The sequence below is a fragment of the Pleurodeles waltl genome, chromosome 10, assembly GCF_031143425.1.
Source record: "Pleurodeles waltl isolate 20211129_DDA chromosome 10, aPleWal1.hap1.20221129, whole genome shotgun sequence".
Taxonomy (NCBI): Eukaryota; Metazoa; Chordata; class Amphibia; order Caudata; family Salamandridae; genus Pleurodeles; species Pleurodeles waltl.
Window position 1 is genome coordinate 863611073 of NC_090449.1, and position 25467 is coordinate 863636539.

The 25467-nt window shown below is 43.2% G+C and overlaps 1 protein-coding gene across 1 annotated transcript in view; it reads right to left on the reverse strand.

The window, feature by feature from the left end:
• Positions 1 to 8906: 8906 nt before the first annotated feature.
• FAM171A1 (family with sequence similarity 171 member A1) overlaps positions 8907 to 25467 on the reverse strand; it is a 409935-nt gene continuing 393374 nt past the window's right edge. Inside the window, exon 8 of the mRNA XM_069211592.1 lies at positions 8907 to 11152. Within this exon, the coding sequence (XP_069067693.1) occupies positions 9538 to 11152 (1615 nt within the window). The 3' untranslated portion in view covers positions 8907 to 9537. The remainder of the gene's footprint in view (positions 11153 to 25467) is intronic.

Sequence of the window (25467 nt, forward strand, 5' to 3'; positions counted from 1 at the left end):
TGAGAGAAAGTTGATGCAAAACTCCAGCTTTGGGTATGCCTGACTACACTAAACCTTTCATATTGTTTTGTCATGAGCATGATGCATGTTCTTTGTCTGTCTTGACGCAGGTCCATGGAGGTGTAAACTAGCCAGTGGCATATTTTTCAGCTACTTTGGACCCAGTTGCAGAAGCCTTACCAGGTTGTTTGCGTGCAGTTGCAGCGGTTGGACAGAGCCTTATACAGTGTGAGGGCACTGTTATGGGATATCCCTTGACTTTAATGGTCCCTCACTCTATTAAGATCCTACTTACAAAGATGAAAACCCAATTTTAGACTGGTGCAAGATTGACCAGATATGAAACTAGTATTCTAGGGTCACCAAATGTGTCATTAAAAAGATGTACAGTGCTGAATCCGTCAACCTTACTTCCAAATGAAATGTTGAAATTGAAAAATTGTAAGACATTGAGCATGATTGTCTTAAAGTAACTGACTTGTGCACATAACCAAGACCTGATATTAGAGATACTAGATTGGAAGAGTATGACCAAATTATCTTTGTTGATGGTTCTTGTATAAGAGACAATACAGGGACACTGAGAGCAGGATATGCCGTGTGCACAATTACTGGTATCCTGGAAGCTTCTTGGCTTCGAAAAGTGTATTCTGCCTAAGTAGCGGAACTGGTAGCCCTTACTAGAGCGTGCCATGTTTCTGCTCAGCTGAAAGGTACCATTTATACGGATAGCCAGTATGGATTTGGAATGGTCCATGATTTTGGCCAGCTTTGGTCGCAGAAAGGTTTCATGACCTCTTCTGGTTCACCTGCGAGGAATGGTGAGAGAATTAAAGATCTGTTTTATATTATTCAAATGCCTGAAAAGATTGCCGTGGTGAAATGCAGTGCACATCTGAATTCTCAGGACTTCATGTCAATGGATATGCGGATTAAGCCACAAGGTTTTGCGCAATGAACTGTGTATCATTAAAAGATAAGTGGGAACTGTTACCTGAAGAGGATGAAACATGTCCAAGTTTTGCATTGAAAGTAATTGATACATTGGAGGAATTGAAAATGTTACAGAATAATGTTGACAGGGAGGAAAAACGTTCATGAGCAAAATGAAATGTGTACAGCCACAAGAGGAATTGTGGGTTTCAGAAGAGGGCCAATTAGTTTTGCCATATAGTCTATTGTCTCAAATAGCTAGGAATTATCATGGTCAAGCACATGTTGGGAGGGATGCCATGATTCGTTTGTTCAAACACGATTGGTTGAAACCAAGTTTTAGACAGGTTTCGAAAGCAGTTTGCCATCGTTGCGTCATTTGCCAACAAATGAATGCAGGGAAAGGGACAGTGGTTATTTTGAGCCACATTGGAAGAGCAGGAGGTCCATTCAGCAGAATGCAGATGGATTTTATTGAGATGCCTGTGTGTGGAGGTTTGAGATGTGTTGGCGATTGTTTGCATCTTTAGTCACTGGATTGAAGCTTACCCTACACGAAGAAATGAGTATCACAGTAGCAAAACTACTGCTTAGGGAACTGATACCACGTTTCGGGTTTCCGATCTCTTTAGAATCGGATAGAGGAAGTCACTTTAACAATGAAGTAATTAAATTACTGTGTGCAGCATTGAACATTGAGCAGACGTTGCATTGTAGTTACCGCCCTGAAGCATCAGGACTAGTGGAACAAAAGAATGGCACCTTGAAGTCAAGAGTTGCAAAGATGTGTGCAACCACGAATCTGAAATGGCCTGACACACTGCCTTTAGTTCTGATGACAATGAGAAACACACCTGACAGGAAGACAGGATTGTCACCACATGAGATCCTTGTGGGCCGAGCCATGAGGTTGCCACTGATGCCTCCAAATGCACTTGTCAACATTACAGATGATATGGTGTTGGACTACTGCAAAGGTCTGGCTGATGTGGTTCGCTTTTACTCTCAGCAGGTGGAAGCCACCACAATGCCACCGATCCGTGACCCAGGGCACAATCTGAGGGCCGGTGACTGGATCGTGGTCCAAAAAACACGTCACGGAAACGTGTTTGGAGCCTCGTTGGAAGTGTCCTTTCCAGGTAGACTGATAGTACTGACAGCAGCAAAACAAGCCTCCGGGCCGGAGGGAGAACAAATGGAAACTGAGACCGGATCGGAGCCCGTTGAGGATGGTTCAGTCACTCCTGGGAAAGACAAAGGAGAAGACCTCCAGGAGGGTGACGGGGAGCCTATCTCAATCGAGGCAGCAGGAGCACCTAGTCGTAGGAGGGCTTTCCCAGAAGCAGATGATTTTCAGACACAAACTGAGCAATTGCCAAACCCTGAGGGGGAAGGAGTTGAGGCAGATCAAAGTCACAGTGATCGGACTCCTCCTGAACCAGTTGCAGGTCTGTCAAGAGAAAACACCATAGAACAAGAAGAAGTTTCAAGTTCAACACTGCAAAGAACACTGACCAAGGGCCCACTGAAGGGAGAGAAGTGGCTGGCATCACAAGCAAAGAGAAGGGAAGTAGTTGTTGAAACACCAATCGAAGAAGAAGTAGATACAACAAGGAGAGAAGATCTAAGTGAAGGAGAATTGACTGGTGATCGAAAGTTGAAAAGAAAGAATAGCAAGTCCAAGCTACGCAGGTCCTGAATGGGCATATGCAACTACAAGTGAATGGCAGAAATAATTTTTGTCCTTTTGTTTTGATAAGAGACATTCCAGGTCAATATTTTGGCACTTGATGGAAACTGATGAACTGAACTGCTGAAACAATCTGAGAACATTTTTGAGAAAGACTATTGAAAGTAACCGGAGAAGACTTTGATAACCTGATTTGACTTTTTGAAAAACCTGATTTTGACAAAGGATCCTAAAGAAAGAAAGAGCTGTAAATTACTGCTGAAATAAGTTTTGTTTTGCTTTTTGCTGCAGTTTTTCTAAATTTCTCTTCTGCTTTCTGTTCCTTTACAGATCATGAATAACATTAGCCAGCAGGGTATGAAAAATAGGTGCTGTAAATATGAGTATTGGTTTGGCGATTGTATGTGGGATATTGTTTGGGGTATTGATTGTAGGAAAGACAGTTCTTGACAAGAGAAAAGCCAGCCATACTTCTGCTTTTGAAGCAACTACTGCACTAACAGCAATAGAGAAGTTTATGTTAGATAAGAAGTATTTGCATGAGGGTACTAATGCCCAAGGGGAACATTTTTCTAATGTCTTCTATCGCTTGCTGATTATGTTGAGACAATGGATGCAAAGAATTGTTGTGTGTACACAGATTCCTTCATCAGTCAAAGGAGTTACTTATCACAGTTTGCCCCTCACTTATGGGATAAGATTTAGTCTGTTACTAACATTCATCTATAACCAAGAGTACATTCAGTACTTTTACTCCAACCAGGATGTGGTGTTTTTGTTTGTCCCTATTATTAGGTATTTGAGTACAGTAGCTAAGGATAATGGCATTAGTATTAGTTCGAGGTTTCTTTGAACAGACATCAACATTTGGCACAGCTTACGCTCACAGGAACAATCTAACATGCTTGCTTACACCTTTAGAAAAGAGCTTCTTAGATCACACAGATGACAGGAGAAAGGCATTGAAGGAGAAGTTAGAAAAAGTCTTAGAGAAAAGGACTTACAAGAATGATTATGTTTAAAGTGCAATTAAAACACAAGGGAAATTAGCTCTAGATGCGCAACACGTAGGGAAACTTTGTATATATAGGCCTAAATCACACACCGACACTTGTGGGAACGAGTGAATGTAGACATGTGTTTTTGTTTCAGACTAAATAGACGTTTATGTTGAATGGACAGGATCCGGCGATTCCTGGGATATATCACATCTGTGGTCCTAATGCTTATTACCGTCTTCCAAGAGGATGGTATGGGATATGTAATTTGGGAATAGTTTTCCCAAAGATTTTTCAAATGGACGACTTAAAGAAGTTTCCAAAGTTGACTGAATTACATCATATGAGACAGAGGAGAGAGTCTCCTTCTGGTATAGTGGGAGATATATTTTCAGCAATAATTCCTTCAGTGGGAGTACTGAATTTTGATAAAGATTTGAACGTTGTCTGCTATTGTGGATAACATGCTGACAAATTTTTCAGGAGCCATACTCCTGATAGATACTGAATTAGCTGCTGATAGAGCTATGACTCTTCAGAATCGCCTTGCTTTAAACATTTTTAGCGAAGGAGGGTGGAGTTTGTAGAATGCTTAATTCTAGGCATTGTTGTTTGTTCATTCCTGATAATAGTAAAGAAATTAGAAGCTTGCTTACTAATCTGACTAATGAAAGTGCTGAATTGAACAAATTGAAAGAACCAGGTGTTTGGTAGGAAGTTGGTTATGGTTTTGCTTCAGTGGGAAATTGGCTCAGCAACATTGGGAAAGGGATCTTACTGAAAATTATACACAGGGTGTTATTTATCACGGTTTGCATAATTGGAATATGGGCAATATGTAAATTGTGTAAAAGAATACAACTGAAAAGGTCAAAGAATAATCAGAGGAGGGAAAAAAAGGGAAAAATTGTTCAAGGAAAATTAGAAAAGGGAACGAAGATTTGAAGGGGCTGAAACGACAGAATTTTAGCTGATGCAAAAACATTTGTGAGTGATAGTTTGATGTGATGACACTTAATCAGAGGAGGGATTGCTAGAGCAGGTGTTTTAATAAAAAATAATAAAGAATATTTATGTATTCTGAGTAATGGATTTGTGTAGAAAATGTATTAATAAAGAGAAAAATAATGTACGCAATTGAAAATGTGTCCACGTGAGTGGCCGTCAATGTTCACGAAGTACACTTATTAATGGCTTATTAATATGAAGGATGGAGCTTATGTTTGATTAATGTAGTAGTACATCATATTAAGGGTTATGCATTATGTCTTAGCTTTATTATTTTTAGGCCTTAACTTAGCGGAGGTCTTGGCCTAGTTGCACGGCATCACGTCAAGCTGTATTTCTAAACAGATTAATAAAATGTTTGCTCAGAGAATTAAAATTGTAATTTTCCATTGTGCTGACTAAATGTGCTCATAGCTAAAAGTCATTCTCATAAGAACCGCTTGCTAGAAGACACTGTCCTTGCTAAATGTAACAAAATACGTGTAATGTGTATAAGACCGACTTTGTCAGGAGGAAAACAATGAAGACACTGAATGGAGTATAAGCTGCACCAATATTGTTACCCGACGATCCAGGCGATGAGGACATTACAAGAGAAGCCAGTCATGTGAACCAAGTGCTAGTAGAAATTAGAGATTTGATATTTTAGTTTTATTGGACAAAGCGTGAACATGCGATCCCTTGACCAATAGGGACTTGGGAAGTAATTTTAGGAAATCTGACTTAGCAGGACTACACTGGTGGAAGACAGCGCATTTGCCCAATTTCTTCTCGCCAAAAGGCCATTACTTTCCTGAGCATCTAGAGACGTGCTTTACTTTAATGCTTAACAACTTTGTGTTTTCTGAACGTTGATGTTGAATCCTGAAGCCTTGCTGTCCGCAAAGATGCCCCGATGACCATCTTAGCTTGCCGATCCAATTGAGGAGAAGTATACTGTTATGCATGTGTTTTCTAATGCCTATTTGCTTTTTATTTCTACGTACCAACCGCACTATTTTGATAGTGCCATAGTTAAATGTTTTCTAAATTTGTGTTGACTAAAATGTTTTGCATGAAGCCCAACATGCTAATGCTAATCTGGTGTTAGATAAGGATCCTCACTAATAAAAGTCTGCTATAGGGGGTAACAGTCGATGTCTTTCCTTTCGCGAATAAATGTATGTAATATTGCTTGCTCAATTATTCTTGTTTTTAATTTGCACTGTAACCTTAGAATGTGTAATTGTTTAAGCTTTGATTTGATTACGTTTCTTTCGCCGCTTTGGTAAGCCAGTGGTGTTCCTATAGGTTTATCATTTGATTTTGAGATTATCTTACGTGACATTAGCATTGTTAATATAGGGAAATAAATATTCTAACTTTTACTAAAATGTGTGGTTATTCATAGCTGAAAGGTCATGGTGTGTGATAATTACTGACTCCAATTGGTTACTAATGCTATTGTTTAGCATTGGTTAGTAATGTTATTGGTTAACAATTGATCTGCATGTACTGGATCCATGGTGGGAACATCTTAAATGTGAGTCAAAAGGTTCATCGACCTATTTGCGTCCCCTTGTAAGTTTACTTATTAAGGTTGTGCTAACAATAGCCAATGGCCCTTCGATCGCAAACTGACTGCTGCAAGGAAGGATGTGTTTTTCAGGCACTGAAGGCAAAAATCTGGATTTACGTAGGGCCCACCATAGAAGAACTAAAGGCAAACTGAGTGGAGCTACACCACACCAAGATTGCACCCTATCTGCTCTATGGTGAAATGGCTTCATCTGTCAGATTACTATCTGAACCATGACTTTTCATACCACAGGGCTCCTATGACCCATGGAGACCACCAGGTCCACTGTGACTACCAGACACCCCTTTTCTCCACTACACCACAGCTTCTCAGCAAGCCCCTGCCTAATTCTCTCAAAGAGTTGTGTCAAGACCACCACTGGCAGGAAACCCACAGATAACACTGGAGCCCTACAGAGTGTCTATGAATATAGTTTTGAGAGAGATTGAGTTACAACCTGGAATATAAACAGTAATAAATGGCCATAACAACTATCTATCTGCTGTTGCATTATCTATGCAGCTCAAGACCACCTGGCCTGTCAAGTGCATCTTAAACGGCACATGGGTGCCAGTAGGCTAATGACAGTGTACTTTCATCCAAATACTCCCTTGTCCAGATCGACAGCCAACCCTATCAGGGATGCATTAGTAATAGGTTAACTGCAGATGTGTCTGCAAAAGCCTCCATTTTTCATTAAAATGTACGAGTTTGAACATTGTAACCTGTTCTCTATGTTGGTTATCAACAAATGTAGACCTTCCGCTGCCTTCTTCCTTGTGACTGTGACGACCCAGTCCTACCACAGCCTCATCTGTCATCTGGAAGAAGGACAATGCTGGCGACGACCATGCACAGCAGGTGCATCAAAACCCCCTCACTGAGACTTAGATCAGTGGTGCTGGAGCAATTGTCAAAGTGAGTGTGTTGACATCAATGTTACATTACTCAAGTTATAGGGATTATGAAAAACCCAAGCGTCACACAAAGAACAAGTAAAGCAAATTAGTCATACACAATAAGGAGAGTGTGGTGTGTAGCTAGCAGTGTCAGTGTTGCAAATTATGTGGTAGTGCACCATTTACAGACAGCACAATAGCCACTGAAAATGCCACAAAATTTGCACTGACAAAATGTTACTGATAAAAATATATAGCGCATGGTAAATGATAACATGGAAATTAGTTTTAGCAAATATTTACAATTTGCACATCAAGTAAAGTGGCTTCATTTGTTTTTGATATTAATAAAAACTGCAAATATTTGTAGTTATTTTACAGCTTTTTAAAGGTGTGTTTGGAAAAACTGACATTCTGCAGCCTCTCTTCATGCCCAGCAAGATTGTAGGATAGTTCGCTTTACAAAATCCTCTAACTTTGCAGTCAGATAAACAAAAGTTAACACCAATTTCCATGTTAAAAGAATAAGTAGCAATTTATCAGAAGACATAGCCTGACATCTGACCACAGAGAATGTAACAACAACAAAATAATGAAAGACCGCTTTATTGCTCAGTAACTTTCTGAACCTAGCATGACTATTTTGGAGGGGTTGTAGCACCCACCATAACCCTACGCCCACTGCCTTCGACTGACTGGCTTAGAAACATCACATCCAGAGAGGGCAGAGTCGACACTGTGTGTGGTATGCATTTCAGGTCTGTGGATTTAGTTATTCTCCAAGAAACTCCTTGCACCCAATGGATGGAGGAGCTCTTGGTCACAATGAAGGTGAACCCCAGTCAACATAAAGGGTGAATAGATCTGTTGCCAAATGCTGGCAGATACATATTCCACTTTACCAACCTGTCATCCACATGCAGGTAGACATGGACGGTCGACTGTGTTGCCAAAACTAATAGACAATTAGTAGACCTCCTCGGCACAGACCTGATGCCAAACGGCAGGACAATTAACAGGTAATGTCTTTCCACTCACTACAAATTGCAAATAGCACTGGGTGCTGGATTCTGGGGGAGACGGAGGAATGCCCCTCTGTGGAAATTTAGTTATCGTCCTACACTAAAATTTAACTTCATCCATGGAATAAGACAAAATGCACCCAATAACCCCTCTATGTCAAAGATAGATCTTTCAGGGTCCCTTTGAGTAGTAGAATAGATATATCTTAACAATCAGAGCAAGCTGTGTTATTTGATACATGTCGTCTTTGGTGGATGGTATTATTCCTACTTTGGACAACCAATCCGGTATCTTAGGGGTGTGGCCCAAGTCCAGGAATATATGTTTTGCATTACCTGAAGAGCCAAAAGCACAATCATTTTGTTTTTAACATAAACAAAGGGAAATAAATAAAACACTACAAAAAAACAACAGTCGGTCTTTTTGGACAGTAAAGTATATTTATTTTCTGATTTAACACATTAAGTGTACTTGCCGATACCGCCGTCCAAAATGCATGAATAAGAGCAGCTCCGAAGCAAATACGCCTTTTTACATAATTAAGAAATCTAAAAGCTTGAAATTTTTGAGTGGAAATTAAGAACGTGTATTTTGGAGCCGTTGCATATTTAAAAAAAAATATTCTACTACGTACAGAGCATAATCTACTGAAAGAAAAAAAATGCATAAGGCAAACTGTTGCACAAGAACTGAAAAGAAAAAAAAAAAAACGGAAAAAAGCCTGTGCAGTATATATGAAAAAGGCACTTTGCTCGGATGCAACCAGATCAGGAGAATTAAGCGCTGACAACATTCAGTTTGGTTTTCATACAAAGGCTTTAATACCAAGAACAGCTTCTCGCAGCTTTCTTGTAGAAATACATTAAAACAATTTGCTGGAAAGAACAAAGTTTAATAAAACGAAAAAAAAGTTTACAACCAAATTGTAAAAATTAAAAAAAGCATTGTCTAAGCAAAAAGTACTTAGTGTAAAAGCAGCAATGCATAGCCACTGAGATAATGTATAACTTTCAGATGCTCATGAGTCAAAATGTTATGTTTAATGCAGTTTTACAGTAAACATGAAACAAGTGTTTTTTGAATTTCAACCAAAGTTCATTACTCCCGTTAGTGAGAGATCAAGGTCGAACACCTGACGATCAACTCTATTTTCAGCATCTCGGGAGGCCATTCAGAAATGATTGGCTCAATACTCCTGGCCATTATCATTAATCTCACAGTAGACAGTCATATAAATCATTTTTGAGGTTATGTTTTATTCTCTTATGTTTCAAGAGCCCGCTGCAATGCCTCACAAGATAATGCTTTTCAAACGTCTCTTGCATTTTCTCGCTGTAGATGCAGCAGCTCTGCACAAACTTGAAAGCACTTCCATTGTAAAAATATTTGGCAATTCTATACTTAGCTGTTCAGTGAATTTGCAACATCTCACTTCATATTGAAGGCCAGCAAGGGTCTTTCTTCTCGCTTTTGCCATGGACTTTTTTTGTTCTCACCAAGCTCTTCTGTACTTTCGTCCAAGCCTGAAGTTTCATTTTCGGTGCTCATTAATGGCTCGGGTGAGGCATCTGCAGTTCTTTTTATAGGTTCTTCCTGCAGACTAGGCAACTGCCCGCCATTTCGTCTTGCAGCAGCATCAAAGAAGGATCGAAGGCTGTTCTCCTCAGGGCTGATGACTGGTGTTCCGCATTCACTACCACTTTGGTCCATATCCTCCAAATAAACAAGTTGGGTGTAAGTTGTGGGGTCTGAAAGGTTCTGCTCTTTTTGCTGGTGAGCCTGCAATGCGGACTGAAGCTTTGATTGGTGATGCTGAAGCAAGGATACTTTATCTCCTCTTACTTTTCGTGCAGATTTTGGTTCATTCATGTCCACTCCAGAATCTAAACTTGCATCATTGCTACCATTCTTACCTGCTCTTTGAAGATCAATATACGAATGTCTAATGTGTGCATTTGACCTCCCATCTAGAGAAACAAACCAAGCCCGTGGATGTGGCATTGGTTTACCACCAGTTAGCTCCATGAGTGCTTTCTCAGTTAGGAGCTGCACGTCACCATTTATCTGAGCCAGAGCGGCATCGTTAAGGGATGCCGGGATGGACATGGATTCAGACATTGAGGCATTTTGTGGACTCCACTCCATCCCTTCCGTATCAAGTAAATCTTGCTGTGATAGTGTTTGTGAATTTAAGCCGAGTGGTGGAATTTGTTGCTGGGGATGTGGAAGAAGTTGGGCCTGAGAATTAGAAAGTTCAGCTTGAAGTCTTTCAATTTCAAACTGCTGATCAGCAGGACCATGCAATTGCTGGCTGACGTACGGGTGATCCGATAACTTCATGTAATGAGCTGGAATAACCAGTGTCGGCAACACATTCCTGTAAACACTGTCATTGACTTGATCAACTGAATTATAGCAGATTAACTGACCTGGTCGGGGAAAGGATGTCGGTCTTTCAAGATGATCAACTGATCTGGACATTATACATTCAGTAGGTCTACGGTCTAAAATTTGCTCTTTTTCTGGAGCAGAAGGCGTGAGGTGAATTTGTTCCTGAACACTTGGTTTGCTTCCTGCAACGTGGTTCACAGATGCCTGCACTTCTTTATCTAGCTTTTCCAATACATGATGATGGCTTATTACAGAATTATAGCTTCTCCTGTAGTCCTGCTTCTTGTGCGACTCATAACCATCAGATGCTTCAACCACTTTTCGGTACTGCAAAGGAAATATCTCCACAGACTTATGGTAGTCTTTTCTTAAAGTACTGCCAGGAGTGACATTATCAAAGGAGAATCTACTCTTGTCCTCTTGATGTGAGAGCAACTCCTCTCTAGAGCTAAAATCCCGGGAGGTATTGTATGAAGGCTTAAGCATAGGTGTGCGCAGATCTGCTTCACAACTCGAAGACACCATTTCCATATGGACAGCACTGATTAAATTAAGGTGGGACATAGATGTTGCCTGATCTTTTTTGGAACTGTCCAGTGCTGTGGAAAGTTGAAGTTTCCTATGATTCTGACGTGGCTTCAAACACCTCCTCCTACAACAGAAAAAAGCAGAGTGACCAGACAGTCTATATTTTTGAGTGACATAATACTTAAATGTGAAAACAATGGGCACTCAAATTTGCTAAGTACATCGAATATATAATGAAAACAAAAACACCCATCTGATTACTTATTTCAGCCCATTGACAAACACAGAGTTTATTTATAAAGCAAAACCTCGAGGTGGTTCGGGGAGAGGTGTGTTGGACCTTACAAAGGCAACCATGTGGGTGTGCAACAAAGCTAGTTCCGTTATGGTCACCTATACTTTCTTGGCCCAAGGAAACAGCCTCTTAAAGATCGACTCTCTAAGCGAGGTGGTATCAAGAAAAATGAAAAAGTGGAGCATATGGTAATTTAGTGGGACTTTAGGTGTGAGTAATCAGTCAGTTTGCCATTGTAAATGGCTAAATGTGAGGGTGTATGGGAGTTCACCCCTTTGTAAAGCATATTTTTTAATTTCTCTTTTATGCACACAGTGACGGGCAGCACTCAGTGATTTATCAGCTGAAGGTGCTTTGTCAGCTGCTGACAAAATAAGACTGGTAGTGAACAAGACTTCAGCTAAAATACTAACAAAGAGCCTGATTTAGAACTTGGCAAACAAGGTACTCCCTCACAACGGTGACGGAGGCCCCAGCCACCTACATCTAAATCTCACTGGATATAATGGGATTTGAATTTTGGATGACGGGTTACTCAGTCACCATTGTGACAGAGTAACTCATCCGCCAAGCTCTAAATCAGGCCAAAAGCTTCCAGAGTTTTAACTATACTGCTAAAATTGGAATCACCATGAATAGAATTGTTACAGGAAGGGTGCACCATTCTGGGATGTGGGACGAAGCCACACAGTGTTGGGATCTTTCAACAGGTAGCTATAGAAAGAAGCAAGGCTACCAGTCGGCCAATAATAAATGCACTGTGGTAGGCACTATAGTTGTAGGATAGTGGTGCAACCGGAATTCTAGAAGTAGTTGGGACAGGATAGGCATACTTATCTGAGAATCCTTAAATCACAATACACTCACCTCAGTCTTCTAGGCTTGAGATGGGACAGGCTGGGTAACTGTGGTTTGAGCCATTACATCTCTTTCAGCCCATACAACATAAAGAATAGTGGCCCCAGATAGCGACTCAGACTTTTGCAAAAACTTAACCGGAAGCAGGGGGCCCCTTGAAAAAACTCTGGACCGTGACTGGATCAGAGTAAGATCAGCGTCTGAGGGTAAGGAATTGTGGCAAGCATTCGCTGCGGAAGAGATGGGCTCTAGATACTTCCCAGAGGCAAGGAGAGAAAGCCAAGTTGAAATACTTAAGGTGAGGGGGTCCAGGCAGCAGTGTCAGCCCTGTGAAGGATCGTTAATGTGTGTGTCATTCTGAACCAGAAAGCCAGAAGATTTCTCTCTCTCGCTTCACTGCAGTATGCACACACATTCCCACACAGCTTTGGTCACGGTATAGCGGAGCCTCAAGAGGATTTGTAGGTCTTTTTTTTTAAAAGATGGGTGCAATGCTGATCTGTGTATGGTGACTCCAAGGCCCATGAGCCTGGTTACAGTGCCAAACTAATTGCACAAACCCACATTTGCAGGACACCCCTCAAAAGTAATGCATAAGTGTGGGACTGGTGGAGGTGAAAAGTAGAGTGATGGCCTGTATACAAATTGACAGCTTGTTTAGAAAGTAGTCATGAGATGATTCACGGAAAATTGAAATTCTCTTTTTGGTCAAAGCGGGAAAATGAACATGTTCTGCGAAGTGAATGCGAAAACAGCTTCAGCCATGTACGGCCTTTACACATGCATGCCCACACAGTCAATTTTGCTAGGCTTAACTGCCACTAACTGTATTCCTTTAGCCCTACCAGGTCTCTGGAAGCATAGTTGGAAACAAATGTTGGTCGTCATTTTCATATATCCACCTTCTTGTGAGCCATAGGTTATGCTTTGCCAAGAGATACAAATCATGGTTTTCCCACCTCCACAAGAAAGGTAACAAGGCAAGACTGAGCTAACAGCTTAGAAGTGACACAGACCACTTAGTATTCTGGAGCCCTCAATGTGGTGCCTGTCTGCTGTATACATTTGTTTCCTCATATTAACCATTCTTTATAGGGTTTCTATTACAGAAGACAAACTACACTGTACAGTGATCAACAGTCCAATGCAGTCAATGAAACTGCCCTTTCAACGTCGTTCTGCTACTTTTTCGTACCATGTTACCCATTTGCTTATCATTCACTGTATATGACCCCAGGAAGAATCCCTCTTCTGAAACACCAGTATGCAAGTCTATAAAGTCTAAATAATCACATTAAAACCCACACGTAATCATCCAAACACATGCAGGGCTAGAAGTGTCGGGGTGTCTTTCCTGTTATCTTTCACTGAGTGATGGCGTACAGGACACCATCTTGGTAAAAAATAATATACATTATGTGAACCATTTCAAATGTGTTACACATCTTTAAACCCTATTCCTATGTGGTCAGTGGATCAATTTTCTTTCAGTTCCTTGCAATGGTGGCCTCTGTGCAAGGAAGCCCCTGTATAACCCACATTTAGCATGGCGACAAATCCATCTATCGGTCATCAAAGTATAAAGCTTCCCTGTCATTCTATGATAGGAAAATCTTTTATAACCTTCACAGCCACCAGTGCTCTTTCCAGAGAGCCTGAACTATCAAATCCTGCCCACTATGCTGAGAACACTAATATACCTGAAAAAATTACCTCACAGAGGACACCTCATACAAAAACGTCCCCTCTTAATTCTTCAGACTTGGATGATCTCAAAATTCCTTGAACAAATTCAGAAAAGACTGAATGTGTGCTCTTATCACAATGGTACTTTCCAACTGAACTACAATATAAATGGTGTCTAGTCCGTCAATGCATTAAGAAGCCAAGTCCTGGGATTCTGGCTTGACCACACCGTTCCATCAAAGTACCATTCTCAATCTTGAAAGTGCCCTAGGTGGCTCCTCTACTTTTAATGGCATTCTCCACACTGGTTCTGTTTCTAAGGGGTCTTCCAACTGGGACTGGCTGCCATCTACTCTCTAGAATGGCGGCCACCACTGACCCTTACGGGTGGGTGGTTCTGTTCCAACATCTGGACATCTGTCCCTATGTTCATATAACATTAATGGGGTTGCGCATAAGTTTGCCTCGGCAGACCTCTTAACAGTCACGATGTAATTGCCCTTCAGGAAACCTGGGCTGAGTACAGCTGTCCCCTGCCAGGGTTCTTAGAAATATGGAAATCTTCCCATAGAACGAGCAAGAATGGCCGCGCCAAGGGTGGTCTGGCCATTTACGTGGCCGTCAAACTGGATGGGAGTATACTTACTCTGGTTTGGGAGGGTATCTGGATCCAGGGGATTGTAATAAGGAATGGGCCTGCGCAGTAGACCCTCATAATAATTAATGTTTATATTGCCCCCGGAACCAAGGGGGAAAAAAGCTGGTTGTCTCGACTAATGCAGATTGTAGCCAATTTAGTTGGGGTGATTTCCACACAAACCTGTTTCAGGATACAATGGAGGCTCTTGAGGGTCCAGATTGTGGTAACTGCCAGTTAATTCCCGAACAATGAAGGCCCCAGGGTTGTCTGCACTGCCCGTTGGGAGAGTACTTAGTAATGCATCTTAACAGTATGGGCTTTAAAGTTTTGAATGGTCGTTTACGTGATGATGCCCCCCCCCCATGGTGGACAAGGTCCGATGGTCGATCTCACTCCTACTTAGATTACAACATCTGTAACATTGAACTGTTTCCCCTCATTGAAAGGTTTCCGATTTCCCCAAGGAGTTAGAGCGACCATTGTCACAAATTGTATTTATTAAATCAAGATTCCCTGTTCATGATGTCACGTGGGTAGTGGCGTTTGTTTCGAATCACTAAAGCGCATAGAATGGAATGCTTCTATTGGCGGCACAGTATTGATTGAATGTATTAATTTATTTTTTTTATTCTGAGGGATCGGGTTGTGTGTCCCCGATCAAGTCATGGGTTAAACTTTCTTGTCTTTTATGGTCAAAGTTCCACCAATCCGCGCATAATTGTGCCCCACCTAGGCCTTTTGTTGTCTCTAAGGAAACCAAGAATTTAAAGAAAGCACGGAACAGGCTAGCGAGGGCAATCAGGAAACCCCCCGATTCTGAGTGTTTATTCATTGAATATAAACAACTGAGGAAAGATTATAAGAAGGCTGTTTATGACGACTATCAGACCTATCTCAGTCAGTTTTGGGCTAAAATTTTAAGCGCAAGTAAAAATTCAAACTTCACAAAATTTTGGTCCCTTATTAATAACCTAAATAGTAATCAAACGGGCGTTGTTTACATTTTAGAAGGAGCGTGGGCGTCTTGTCTCACTTGACCACCCATTTTTCCGACAGCAGGCAGGATGGGGAATTGGTGGATGAGGGAGCCCATAGTCCTACTCCTGCTTCGTTTAAAACGTGTCCCTCATTCACAGGGTCTCTAATCCCCTTGCAGGGAGTAAGGGAGTCCTTCCAATTATGCCTCCCCCATATTATCTTGAGGGCTAAGCAATTTGGAGCCCCCGGTCCTAAGTGTCTTCCACAGGCATTTTTCAAACAGGACCCTCTCCTTTGGGCCAATCATTTTGCACATTTGTTCGAACACTGCCTCTTAACTTCAACAATACATGAGTCTTGGCATGGTGCCATCTTTCATCCTTTATATAAAAATGGTTCAAGGTCAGATCCTGCCAATTTTAGGATGATAGCCCTGCTGGACAACGAGGCTAAGTTCTATGCCAGCCTCTTGCTGCAGGATCTTTGTGCCTGGGTTGAATCGAAGGCCTTAATTCCCATAGTCCAAACTGGGTTCTATGTTGGCTCAGGGACTTCAACCAATTTATTAGCACTTTCTATTTTGGTTGACAGGGCGATCTCGTCAGGCTTGATATTGAATTGCTGTTTTGTGGACTTCAAGGCAGCATTCGATCGGATCCCCCGGAGTGCCCTATGGGCCAAATTACAAAGCTGGGGCATCCCCCCAGTACTCTTTGGTGCTATTATAGAACTCCATACTAACACCTGGGTCTGTATTAAGCTCGGTGATGGGTGCTCCCTATCTAGGAGAATTCCTACCAACCGTGGTGTGAAACAGGGTTGTGTACTTGCTCCTCTTCTTTTTAACCTGTTTATTGCAGATTTGTCAACATCTCTTGATGCCGTCAACTCTCATCCCCCTAAGATTGGTGGCCTCAGGCTTAGTCACCTGCTTTACGCCTATGACCTTGCTTTGTTCAGCTGTACTAAGATCGGCCTTTCCACGGTTGCTTAACCAACTTGAGACGTACACTACGCAAATCAACTAGAAATTAACCTGTTTAAAACTAAAGTGGTCCCCTTTGGGAGGAAAAAACATTCGTGTTTCAGCTGGTACTATAAGAACCGTAAACTTGTCTCCGACCAGTCCTACAAATATCTGGGGGTACATTTTGGCTCCAGGGGAAATTTTGTTAAACATAAGAAGGAAATTGAACTTAAAGCTGTGGCTTTGCAGGTGGCCTTTTCCAAATTAGCTAAAGTTTTAAAGGGGCCGTCCCTTCTTCCCCTAATGGAAGTCATGAGAGCAAAGATCACCCCTTCATTGGCCTATAGTCAAGAAATTCTGTTGGGCAAAGGCTCTTGCCTATTAAATAGGTTGGTTAATAAAATCTATAAGAGTCTTTCATGTTCCGCACCTGGCTTCACCCGCGCAGGTACGGTTGGATTTCGGGCTACGGATTTGGTGGCAGTTGACGCGGGTGCTTTCTTGAAGTTGTGTTATAAACTGCGTCAGGCCTCTGACGGCCACCTGGAGGCAGTCCTGTGGCAAGAAATTAGTGAGTTGAAACCGAAGTCCACCTATTACCAATTTTTGGTTGAATGTAAACGCCGATTGGACGCCGGGAAAGCAATCCCCCCTACTCCTCGTTTAAATCAGAGATTAAAAGGCTTATTTAACTGTATTCTTATCACTCTGACTGTTCCATTCTTGTCCATTGGAAGCATGCCTGGGCAGTAATTGGCTCATTTAAGCCAGGTATGTCCTTCAGTTTTTTCTCTTGCACATACAGGTTTTGGTTAAAAAAGGCCTTTTTAGCCCTCAGGATGGGTGATTGTTTTTTTTTTTTTTTTTTTTAAACATCTGCCCCAATGGCAGCTGCTCCCTGGTGACAGTGTGACATGTAGAGGCTGCAGCAACGCGGAGGAAACCATTGACCATGTGGTTCGCCTGTGCCCAGCTTTATTAAAGGAGCGTAGACTCTTTCTCCGGAGCAAATGGAACGAATTGGGAATCCCCTCCTGTCGACAGGCTATTTTTCAGTCTCTGGACCCAGGCAGTCCAATGCTAAATGGGTTACTGACCAAATTTATCAAAATTGCTCGATCTAAATTTAATGGCACTGCGAGCAATGAACATGTTTAGTTGGCATTCTTCCATGCTCTTGCCATTTTGCCCGTTATTGGTTAGGATGAGGAGCTCTAACAGTTATGATGATGTTTAGTGCAATTACTACCTTATGCACCATGCACTTTAGGGCTGTGTCCTATGTATATTGCCTTGTGTTTTATGTGGGGCTCCCGGTCGGGTGATTTGTATTCTATATTTTAAATTTTTTTGGGGGGGAGAAATGTCTTAATATGCCGTATGCGTAATTTATGGTGTGCTTTTAGTTTGAACTCCGTCTCTTTGTTTGTTTTTTGCTTTGCTTATTTGTATTGGATTTTATTACCTGTACAATAAACTAATACCACTACTACCACCATCAAAATTTACATTCATCACGCTGTAAAACCTGTCAGATGAGCTCTATTCTCCCTCAAAGAAATCTTAATTTCCTACAAAAAGATTTCTCCTCATTTAAATACTATAGTATCCAAATAGATTATGACTACACCTCATTGACTAAATTTTCCAAACATTTATTCATCCCTGTAAAATCTGCACTTTTACCAAAATGCACAACTTCTCTCTCGGTCACGAAGGACAAGTTACTTACCCTTTGGTAATGCCTTATCTGGTAGAGACAATATCTAGTTGCAGATTCCTTACCTTAGAATTTCCCCCAGGCATCAGTCTGCATCTGGGGATTTTTCTCAAGCAGTATCCCTGTGTGCCGTTTGGGGGTGTCGATCGGCCCTGCGTCTGTGGTCTATGTCAGTGGTTCCCAACCTGTGGTCCGTGGACCCCCAGGGGTCCGTGACACATTCCTAGGGGGTCCGCAGGCCTGGGCTAGGAGAAAGGCACTTCTCCAGTGGGGCCTGTGACAAACACATGCGTTGTGTTTTTATATTTATTACTTCCTTTGTTCACCAGTTTCAAAAGCACTGCAAAGCTCCTTTACAACAAAAATAAGTGTCAAGAGAACTCTATTGATGAATGTACCTGCAGGAGAGGAATGAGAGTTTTGGGCAGTGGCAGTTTTGACTCAAAGGTAGCGCAAATGGTTAATATGCCTGCTGCAAAGAACGTGTATAATGCAAATAACAGTATTTTATGTGCATGGCACAGTGGGTTACTGCTTTTGTCACAGAGATTCTTTTTTTACTGTGCAGTTCATAATAATCTACCACAGTGAACTATGAACTGCCGTTAAAAAACTACATGCAAACCGCATGGCACAAATTAGAAAGTTGTTTTTTCCCTAGTCTTTCATTTTCCTTGTGCTGCTAAAAAAGGTTTGCTTGTGTAGATATACATTCTTATTACTAACGTCCTCGCTAATCACTGCGCTGTGTTCTCAATCCTAAATTTGTGCTTCTCCAGAGCAAACACTCTTAGAAAATGCCTACCAGTGTGGATGACATGTGAATCCTACACCTTGAGTCGCCTGTAAAGAGCCTTGACACCCTACAGTGGTATGAGAGGTGCTTTAAAACAAATGAAGTACATGTGACGGAGAGGCTAGGGAGAGATGAGAGGCCCCTATGGTTTACTTCCTTTCCCGATCACTCATTTATGTGAAAAAGCTTTCTCAGATCTTACATACCTAAAAAAATATCAAAACAGAAATCGCTCCGGAAATGTAGATTCTGACTTGAGGATTCACCTTGCCTAAATAAAACCGAACAATGAAAAGGTAGTCGCCGAGATGCAGCGCCAACCTTCCCAATAAAATGTTTTGATATCTGCATATTTTTTTCAATATAAAAGATTGATATCTTTAGTAATTTGAGTATTTGTTTGGTGTGTACTTGTTATATTTTTTGCGAATTATTCTTTTAATGTTTGAAATTTAAAATCGTACAAATTGCTGGGGGTCCCCGGCTTCCAGTAATTATTAATTGGGTGTCCTCAGGAGTCAAAAGGTTGGGAACCACTGGGCTATGTCATCCGCGCTGGATATGTCATCCTATATTGGCACCACCCCGGCATGCCAATGTCAGTTTCTTTTCACAACTTTCCATGCCAGAAGTGCAGAGCCATGAAGAACACTGATCACTGGTGCATCAAAACTAGGACCCTGAAAGGGAAACCCCTGTTCCTAAAAATCAGCTCACAGAGCAGGGAGGATGGGTGGGTCGGTAAGGAATCTGCAACGAGATATTGTCTCTACCAGATAGGGCGTTATTGAAGGTAAGTAACTTGTCCACCTGATAGAGACATCTAGTTGCAGATTCCTTACCTTAGAATAGATACCCAAGCAATACTGTCCCCGGACTTGGGTCTGCAAACCAAGATCACACCAGAAAGTCCTGCAGGACCGAACGGACAAAGTGCCCATCCCTACAGACCTAACTGTCCTGGCAGCAGTGTTTGATAAACATGTGCAGAGATGCCCATGTTGTCGCCTGACAGATGGGCATGACTGGCACGCCCGTGCTCATGCAGTGGTTGCAATTTTAGCTCTGGTAAGAATGAGCACGCAAGCCCACAGGCGGTTGCTTCTCAGCCAATGTGTAGCACACTGTAATGCAGAGTACAACCCATCTGGAGATGGTTCTCTTCTGCACTGTCTGACCTTTTTTCGCACCCACACAATCAACAAAGAGTTGTTCATCCACCCAGAACTCTTTGGTGAGATCAAGGTAGAATGCCATTTCTCTTTTTCGGTCCAGCCGGTGGAGTCTCTCCTCTTCCTTAGATGGATGCAGGGGTGCACAAAAAGTATGGAAGGTGAAAGATTGGCCTACATCGAAGGGTATGACCACTTTCAGAAGAAAGGAGGCTGTGTGCGTAGCACCACTTCGTCAGGATATATGGAAAGGCAGGGTCATTTGGTGACAATGTCTGCAGCTCACTCACTTTGCGGGCAGATGTAATGGCCACAAGGAATGCTGTTTTCAAAGTGAAAAGCCTTAAAGGACAATTGTGGAGAGGCTTTAAGGGCACACGTTAGTAATGCCAGAACCAAATTCAAGTCCCATTGGGGCATTAGGAATGGAGAAGGAGGAAACATGAGTAAAGCCCTTAAGGAACCTATTTACAATAGGTGATTTAAACAAAGAAGGCTGATCAAGCAGCTGGAAAAAACAAATTGCAGACAATAACCTTTGAGAGTGCCCAAAGCAGAGCCCTGCTGGGCCAGTGAAAGTATAAACAAAAGAACCTCAGAGAGAGGGGTAGAGAGGGGGGTCAAAAGACTTTGTGCAGCATGCCACAAATGTCTTCAACGACAGGCGTATACCGTATGGATGGAGAGATGCCTGGCTGCCAAGATAACTTTACAGACTTCAGTCGAAAGGTCAAAAGCTGTCAACATCCACCGCTCAATCTCCATGCAAGGAGGCTGACACCGGTCAGGTTTGGGTGGAGAACCTTCTTCTGCTGCTGCAGCAGAAGACCCTCCTGCAGGGCAAGTCAGATCTGAGGATTGATGGCCATGCTCAATAGCTTAGGATACAAAACTCTTCATGCCCAGTCCAAAGCCACAAAGATTAGTTGGGCCCGGTCATTCTTGATAACTCTGGGCAGAAGTGGTATGGGTGTAAAAGCATACAGGTAGCCTGAGCTCCACTTGAGCCGAAAAGCGTCGCTGAGTGAGTGCCACCTCGGAAACTCCAACGTGCAATACGGCTGACATATTTTGTGTATTCTCTGCGGAAGCAAACAGATCTAATCTATGCTCTCCCCACTGCGGAAAGAGACCTTGTGCCACCTCAGGACTGAGATGCCATTTGTGCTCAACCAAGCATTCTCAGCTGAGTTTGTCCACTCTGATGTTCAGCGAGCCAGATGTTGAATCACCAGGGATATGCCCTGCTTTTCCAGCCAAGTAGAGAGGCGCAGAGCCTCTTGACAAAGGGTCCATGACCCCAACTCCACCCTGCTTGTTGCAGTACCACATGTCAGTGGTGTGGTCTGTGAACACCTGCACCACTGTCCCTTTGAGAGAGGGAAGAAATGCTTTCAATGCTAGTCTAATCGCTTAGAGCTCCAACAGGTTGCAATGGAGTCTGGACTCCGCCAGAGACCAGATGCCTCTGATCTCGGTCTCTCCCAGGTGGCCACCCCATTCCAGGAATGACGCATCAGTCACTACTGTCAGATCTGGTTGGGGAAAGGAGAGGGACAGATCTTTGACCCTGACCGCAGTTCGTTAGCCAACACCGCAGATCTTGCACAATTCCCTCTGAGATCTGAACCATGTCGGAGAGGTTCCCCTAATGCTGCGCACACTGGAACTTCAGGTCCCACTGCAGAGTCCGCATATGCCATCCGGCATGTGCCACCACAGCAGGATGCAGGAGGCCATGAGGCCCAACAGCCTCCGAGTCAATCTCACCAAAATCAAGGATAAGAGCCTGAAACATCATAGCCTGAAGATCTTGGACTCGCCGCTCAGGAGTACAAGCCCGAAACTGCCCTGAGTCCAGAACAGCTCCAATGAACGGGATCGACTGAGAGGGAGTCAGGTGTGACTTCGGCATGTTTATAGTGAACCCAAGTGAATGCAGGAGGTCCGCCATAGTCTGGTGGTGGGAAACGACCTACTGGGATGAGCCCGCCTTCAACAGCTAGTCATCGAGATTGGGGAAGACTGGAAACACTGATATATATGCAGATGAGCTGCGACCACTGCCCATCACCTTAGTGAACACCCAAGGGGCACAGGTAAGGCCATAGGGGAGCAGGGTGAAGTGAAAGTGCTTGTGGCCTACAGTGAACCTCAAAAGTAACTCCTGTGGGCAGGAAGGACAGGAATGTGGAATTATGAGTCCTCCAAGTCCAACCCTACCTCTTCCAGTCTCCTGGGTCCAGGGCAGATAGAACCTGAGCCAGAGTAAGCATTTTGAACTACTCCTTCTTTAGGAAGAGATTGAGGGACCGGAGGTCTAGGTTTGGGCGGAGGTCCTTGTCAGGTTTGGGCACCAGAAAGTAGCAGGAATAACAACCATGACCTAATTCTGGCACAGGGACCCTTTCTATGGCTCCCTTGGCCAAGACAGCGATAACCTCCTCGCGGAGAAGTGCCAAGTGATCCTCCATCATCCATTTGTAGGATGGTATCATGTATTGATGGAGAGTCTGGAAAGGGAGGGAGTAGCCTCTTTGGACTATCTGCAAAACCCACCTGATGTGATGGATTGCCAGGGAGCAGGTGATGATGAATCCTTCCTCCGTCTGGCCCTCGTGGGAAATTGTCAGACTACGAAGGTTTTGAGGCAGCTGCAGAGGGGGAGTGGTGGGCGCTCTGAACCGCTGGCTCCTTGATCCATTACAACGGTGGACCTCATGTCCCATGCCACATAGAGGCTGGCCAGCATGTGCGGTATGGTGGCTGGAGGGCAACTAATGTGCTCGGGCGCCTCTTCCGTAGCCAAGAAAGATGCAAAATGCAGACAGATGGACGAGGGGCTGCCGCAAGGCCCAAGGACCTGGCTGTAGCACCAGAATCCTTGAAGCGTTTAAGCGCAGTCTGCTTAGTCTCCAATGAGATGGGTGCCATCAAAGGACATGTCTAGAAGACTAGCCTGGACGTCCCCCAAAAAGCCAGACTTCCTCAACCAGGCATGGTGCCTCAGGGCCAATGTCAATGTAACCGCTCTACCCAGTGAGCCGATCCTGTACAGGCACACATCTGATTGTGAACTTTGCTGCGTCCCTCCCATCAGCAACATCTTGAGAGAGCACAGCCTGGGCCTCCTCTGGGACCTGTGGCAGCACTTATGCACATGCATCCCATAGTGTGTGGGACAAACGGCTCAAAAAGCATGCAGTGTTAACAGACTTCAATGCTAGGCTGAAAGATGATAACGTCTTTTTCCCCCAAGATGGTCCATCCTCTTGGATTCCCTATCTGAGGATGCGGAAGGGAACATGCCTTGGTATATAGTGGCATGGATAACCAAGCTTTTTTTGGGGGGAGGGGGGAGTGTTGCATCAAGAATGCTGGGTGGAGGAGGTCGATGCCGACTCAACAGTCGAAAAATCAGTCAAAAGTGACTTAGGGTTGGCTCTTCTTCGGATCAGCACTAGGCTGGCGTGGAAAGAAAGGAACTGATGTCAGCGAGCAGGGTGGTGCCTATATAGGACCTGCGATGTCATATCTGGTGCAGATGATGTCGATGTTGGACGGTGAGCCGATCGACATCAGCTAATGGCGCACAGGGGTACTGCTCGAGAAAAATCTCCAGATCCAGACGGACGCCTGGGAGAAATTCTAAGATAAGGAATCTGCAACTAGATGTCTGAAACGAATACTCTGGGTTTGATAGGGGGTCACTGTAATAAGCAGGACTGCATGCTTGAAATCCCAGGTTTCCACACTACTGTAGTGTAACTGCTAGCGATAAGTAATGGAAAGTTGCATCCATTTGAGTGTTCTGCTAGCTGGACCGATTGTGCTGATGGTTTAAAAGTGCATTGCCTGATAGCAGAGAGTTATGACTGGTTGTTGCACTTAGAACTATAGTCTATGACCACGTGTTTCTGGGGGAGTTGGGGGAGGGCTGTGTAAACGGAAATATAGGTCATTACGCTTCAAGTTCTCTTCTTCGCAGGAGATTATCAGTCCTTCCCTACGACTCAAGCACAGAAGTGATGCTGCAGAGGGAGACTTTAAAGTGACCCTGTAGTCACCCTCAGTTACTCGAATTGAGGAGACTAATGATGAATGTCAGCTAAAATGGTGGCCAGTCCTCAATGAGACCTGGAGAGGCCCTGAAGTAACACTACTTCACGGGCTGTGTAGAGCACCTCGAGTAAGTGTTTAGGCCGAACAGACTACTGCCTAGGATAGCACATGTATGAGAGGAAGAAAGATGCGACACCTAACAGAATGAATTAGAAGGTGACAGTAACAGGCCTTTAACGAGATAGGTCGCAACTGTAGTCAGTCAGGACTGAAGGTTTTATGTCCACGCCATAGAAGGGGTTATATGTTCCTGAAATAGACTGATACGGCCCTGAAGAAGCGGACAGAACGGCAGCGCGCAATATATTCGCTAGCTGGAAAAAGCAAAAAACACGATGGGGAAAGGGTGTCAACTTAATCTTGCAAGGTTTTGTGGGGAATGAATGACACGCTACTTATCTTGCCTTCACCTTAGTTTCATGCCGTGTAGATGAGGATCATGCAAAACTACCAGACTGTTTGCTTGTAAACTAGATCCCGATTCAAAGATGCCTCAAATGTCAGGACAACGGAGAGTAAACCAATGCTCAGAACACATGCAGAAGTAACTAGACTGAATTTTCACCGACCACCAGAACGGACAACCGGGATGAGTGCGAAGGCAGGGTGCCTCCTATTTACCTGCTTTTATTATGTAAAATTGTTATGCTTTATGTCAAGAAAGTAATCAAGTAGGGCCCCTTGCATCCTACTTTTAAATAAACTGAACTGACATTAAGGGGCCATCTGCAGGAGGTAACCTGCCCCCTAAAAGATTACTGTGACAACCATGCTGCAAACTGCTCAACATCCTTCCTCGGGAGTAACAGAGGGGTTGGGCGCGTCGTGCGTAGTCTTTCTTCCCGGCTGCGATGCACTGATGCTGTTAAACTTACTTTTGTCAAACACTCACTACGCTTTCTAGTCTGAAATCACACCATTACCCTGCTGAGTGAAAAAATGCATCAAGGCGTCTCTTTAGTACAAAGTGCTCACCTCAGTCTGGGGAACAAACAAATCAGTCATTTTTCTAACCGTCCAAAAGCAAACGTACCTTCATTTGTGCTGGTGGTATGCACACATTATGTCACGTCACAAGTTTCTTTACTGAATGTGAAGCATTGAGACCCGCACGGGTGAGTAGCGCGCTTTATAAATGTTAATGATTTGATGATTTGATCTCACACCTCAGTTTACCACAACCGCGATGCAACGAAACGCTTTCT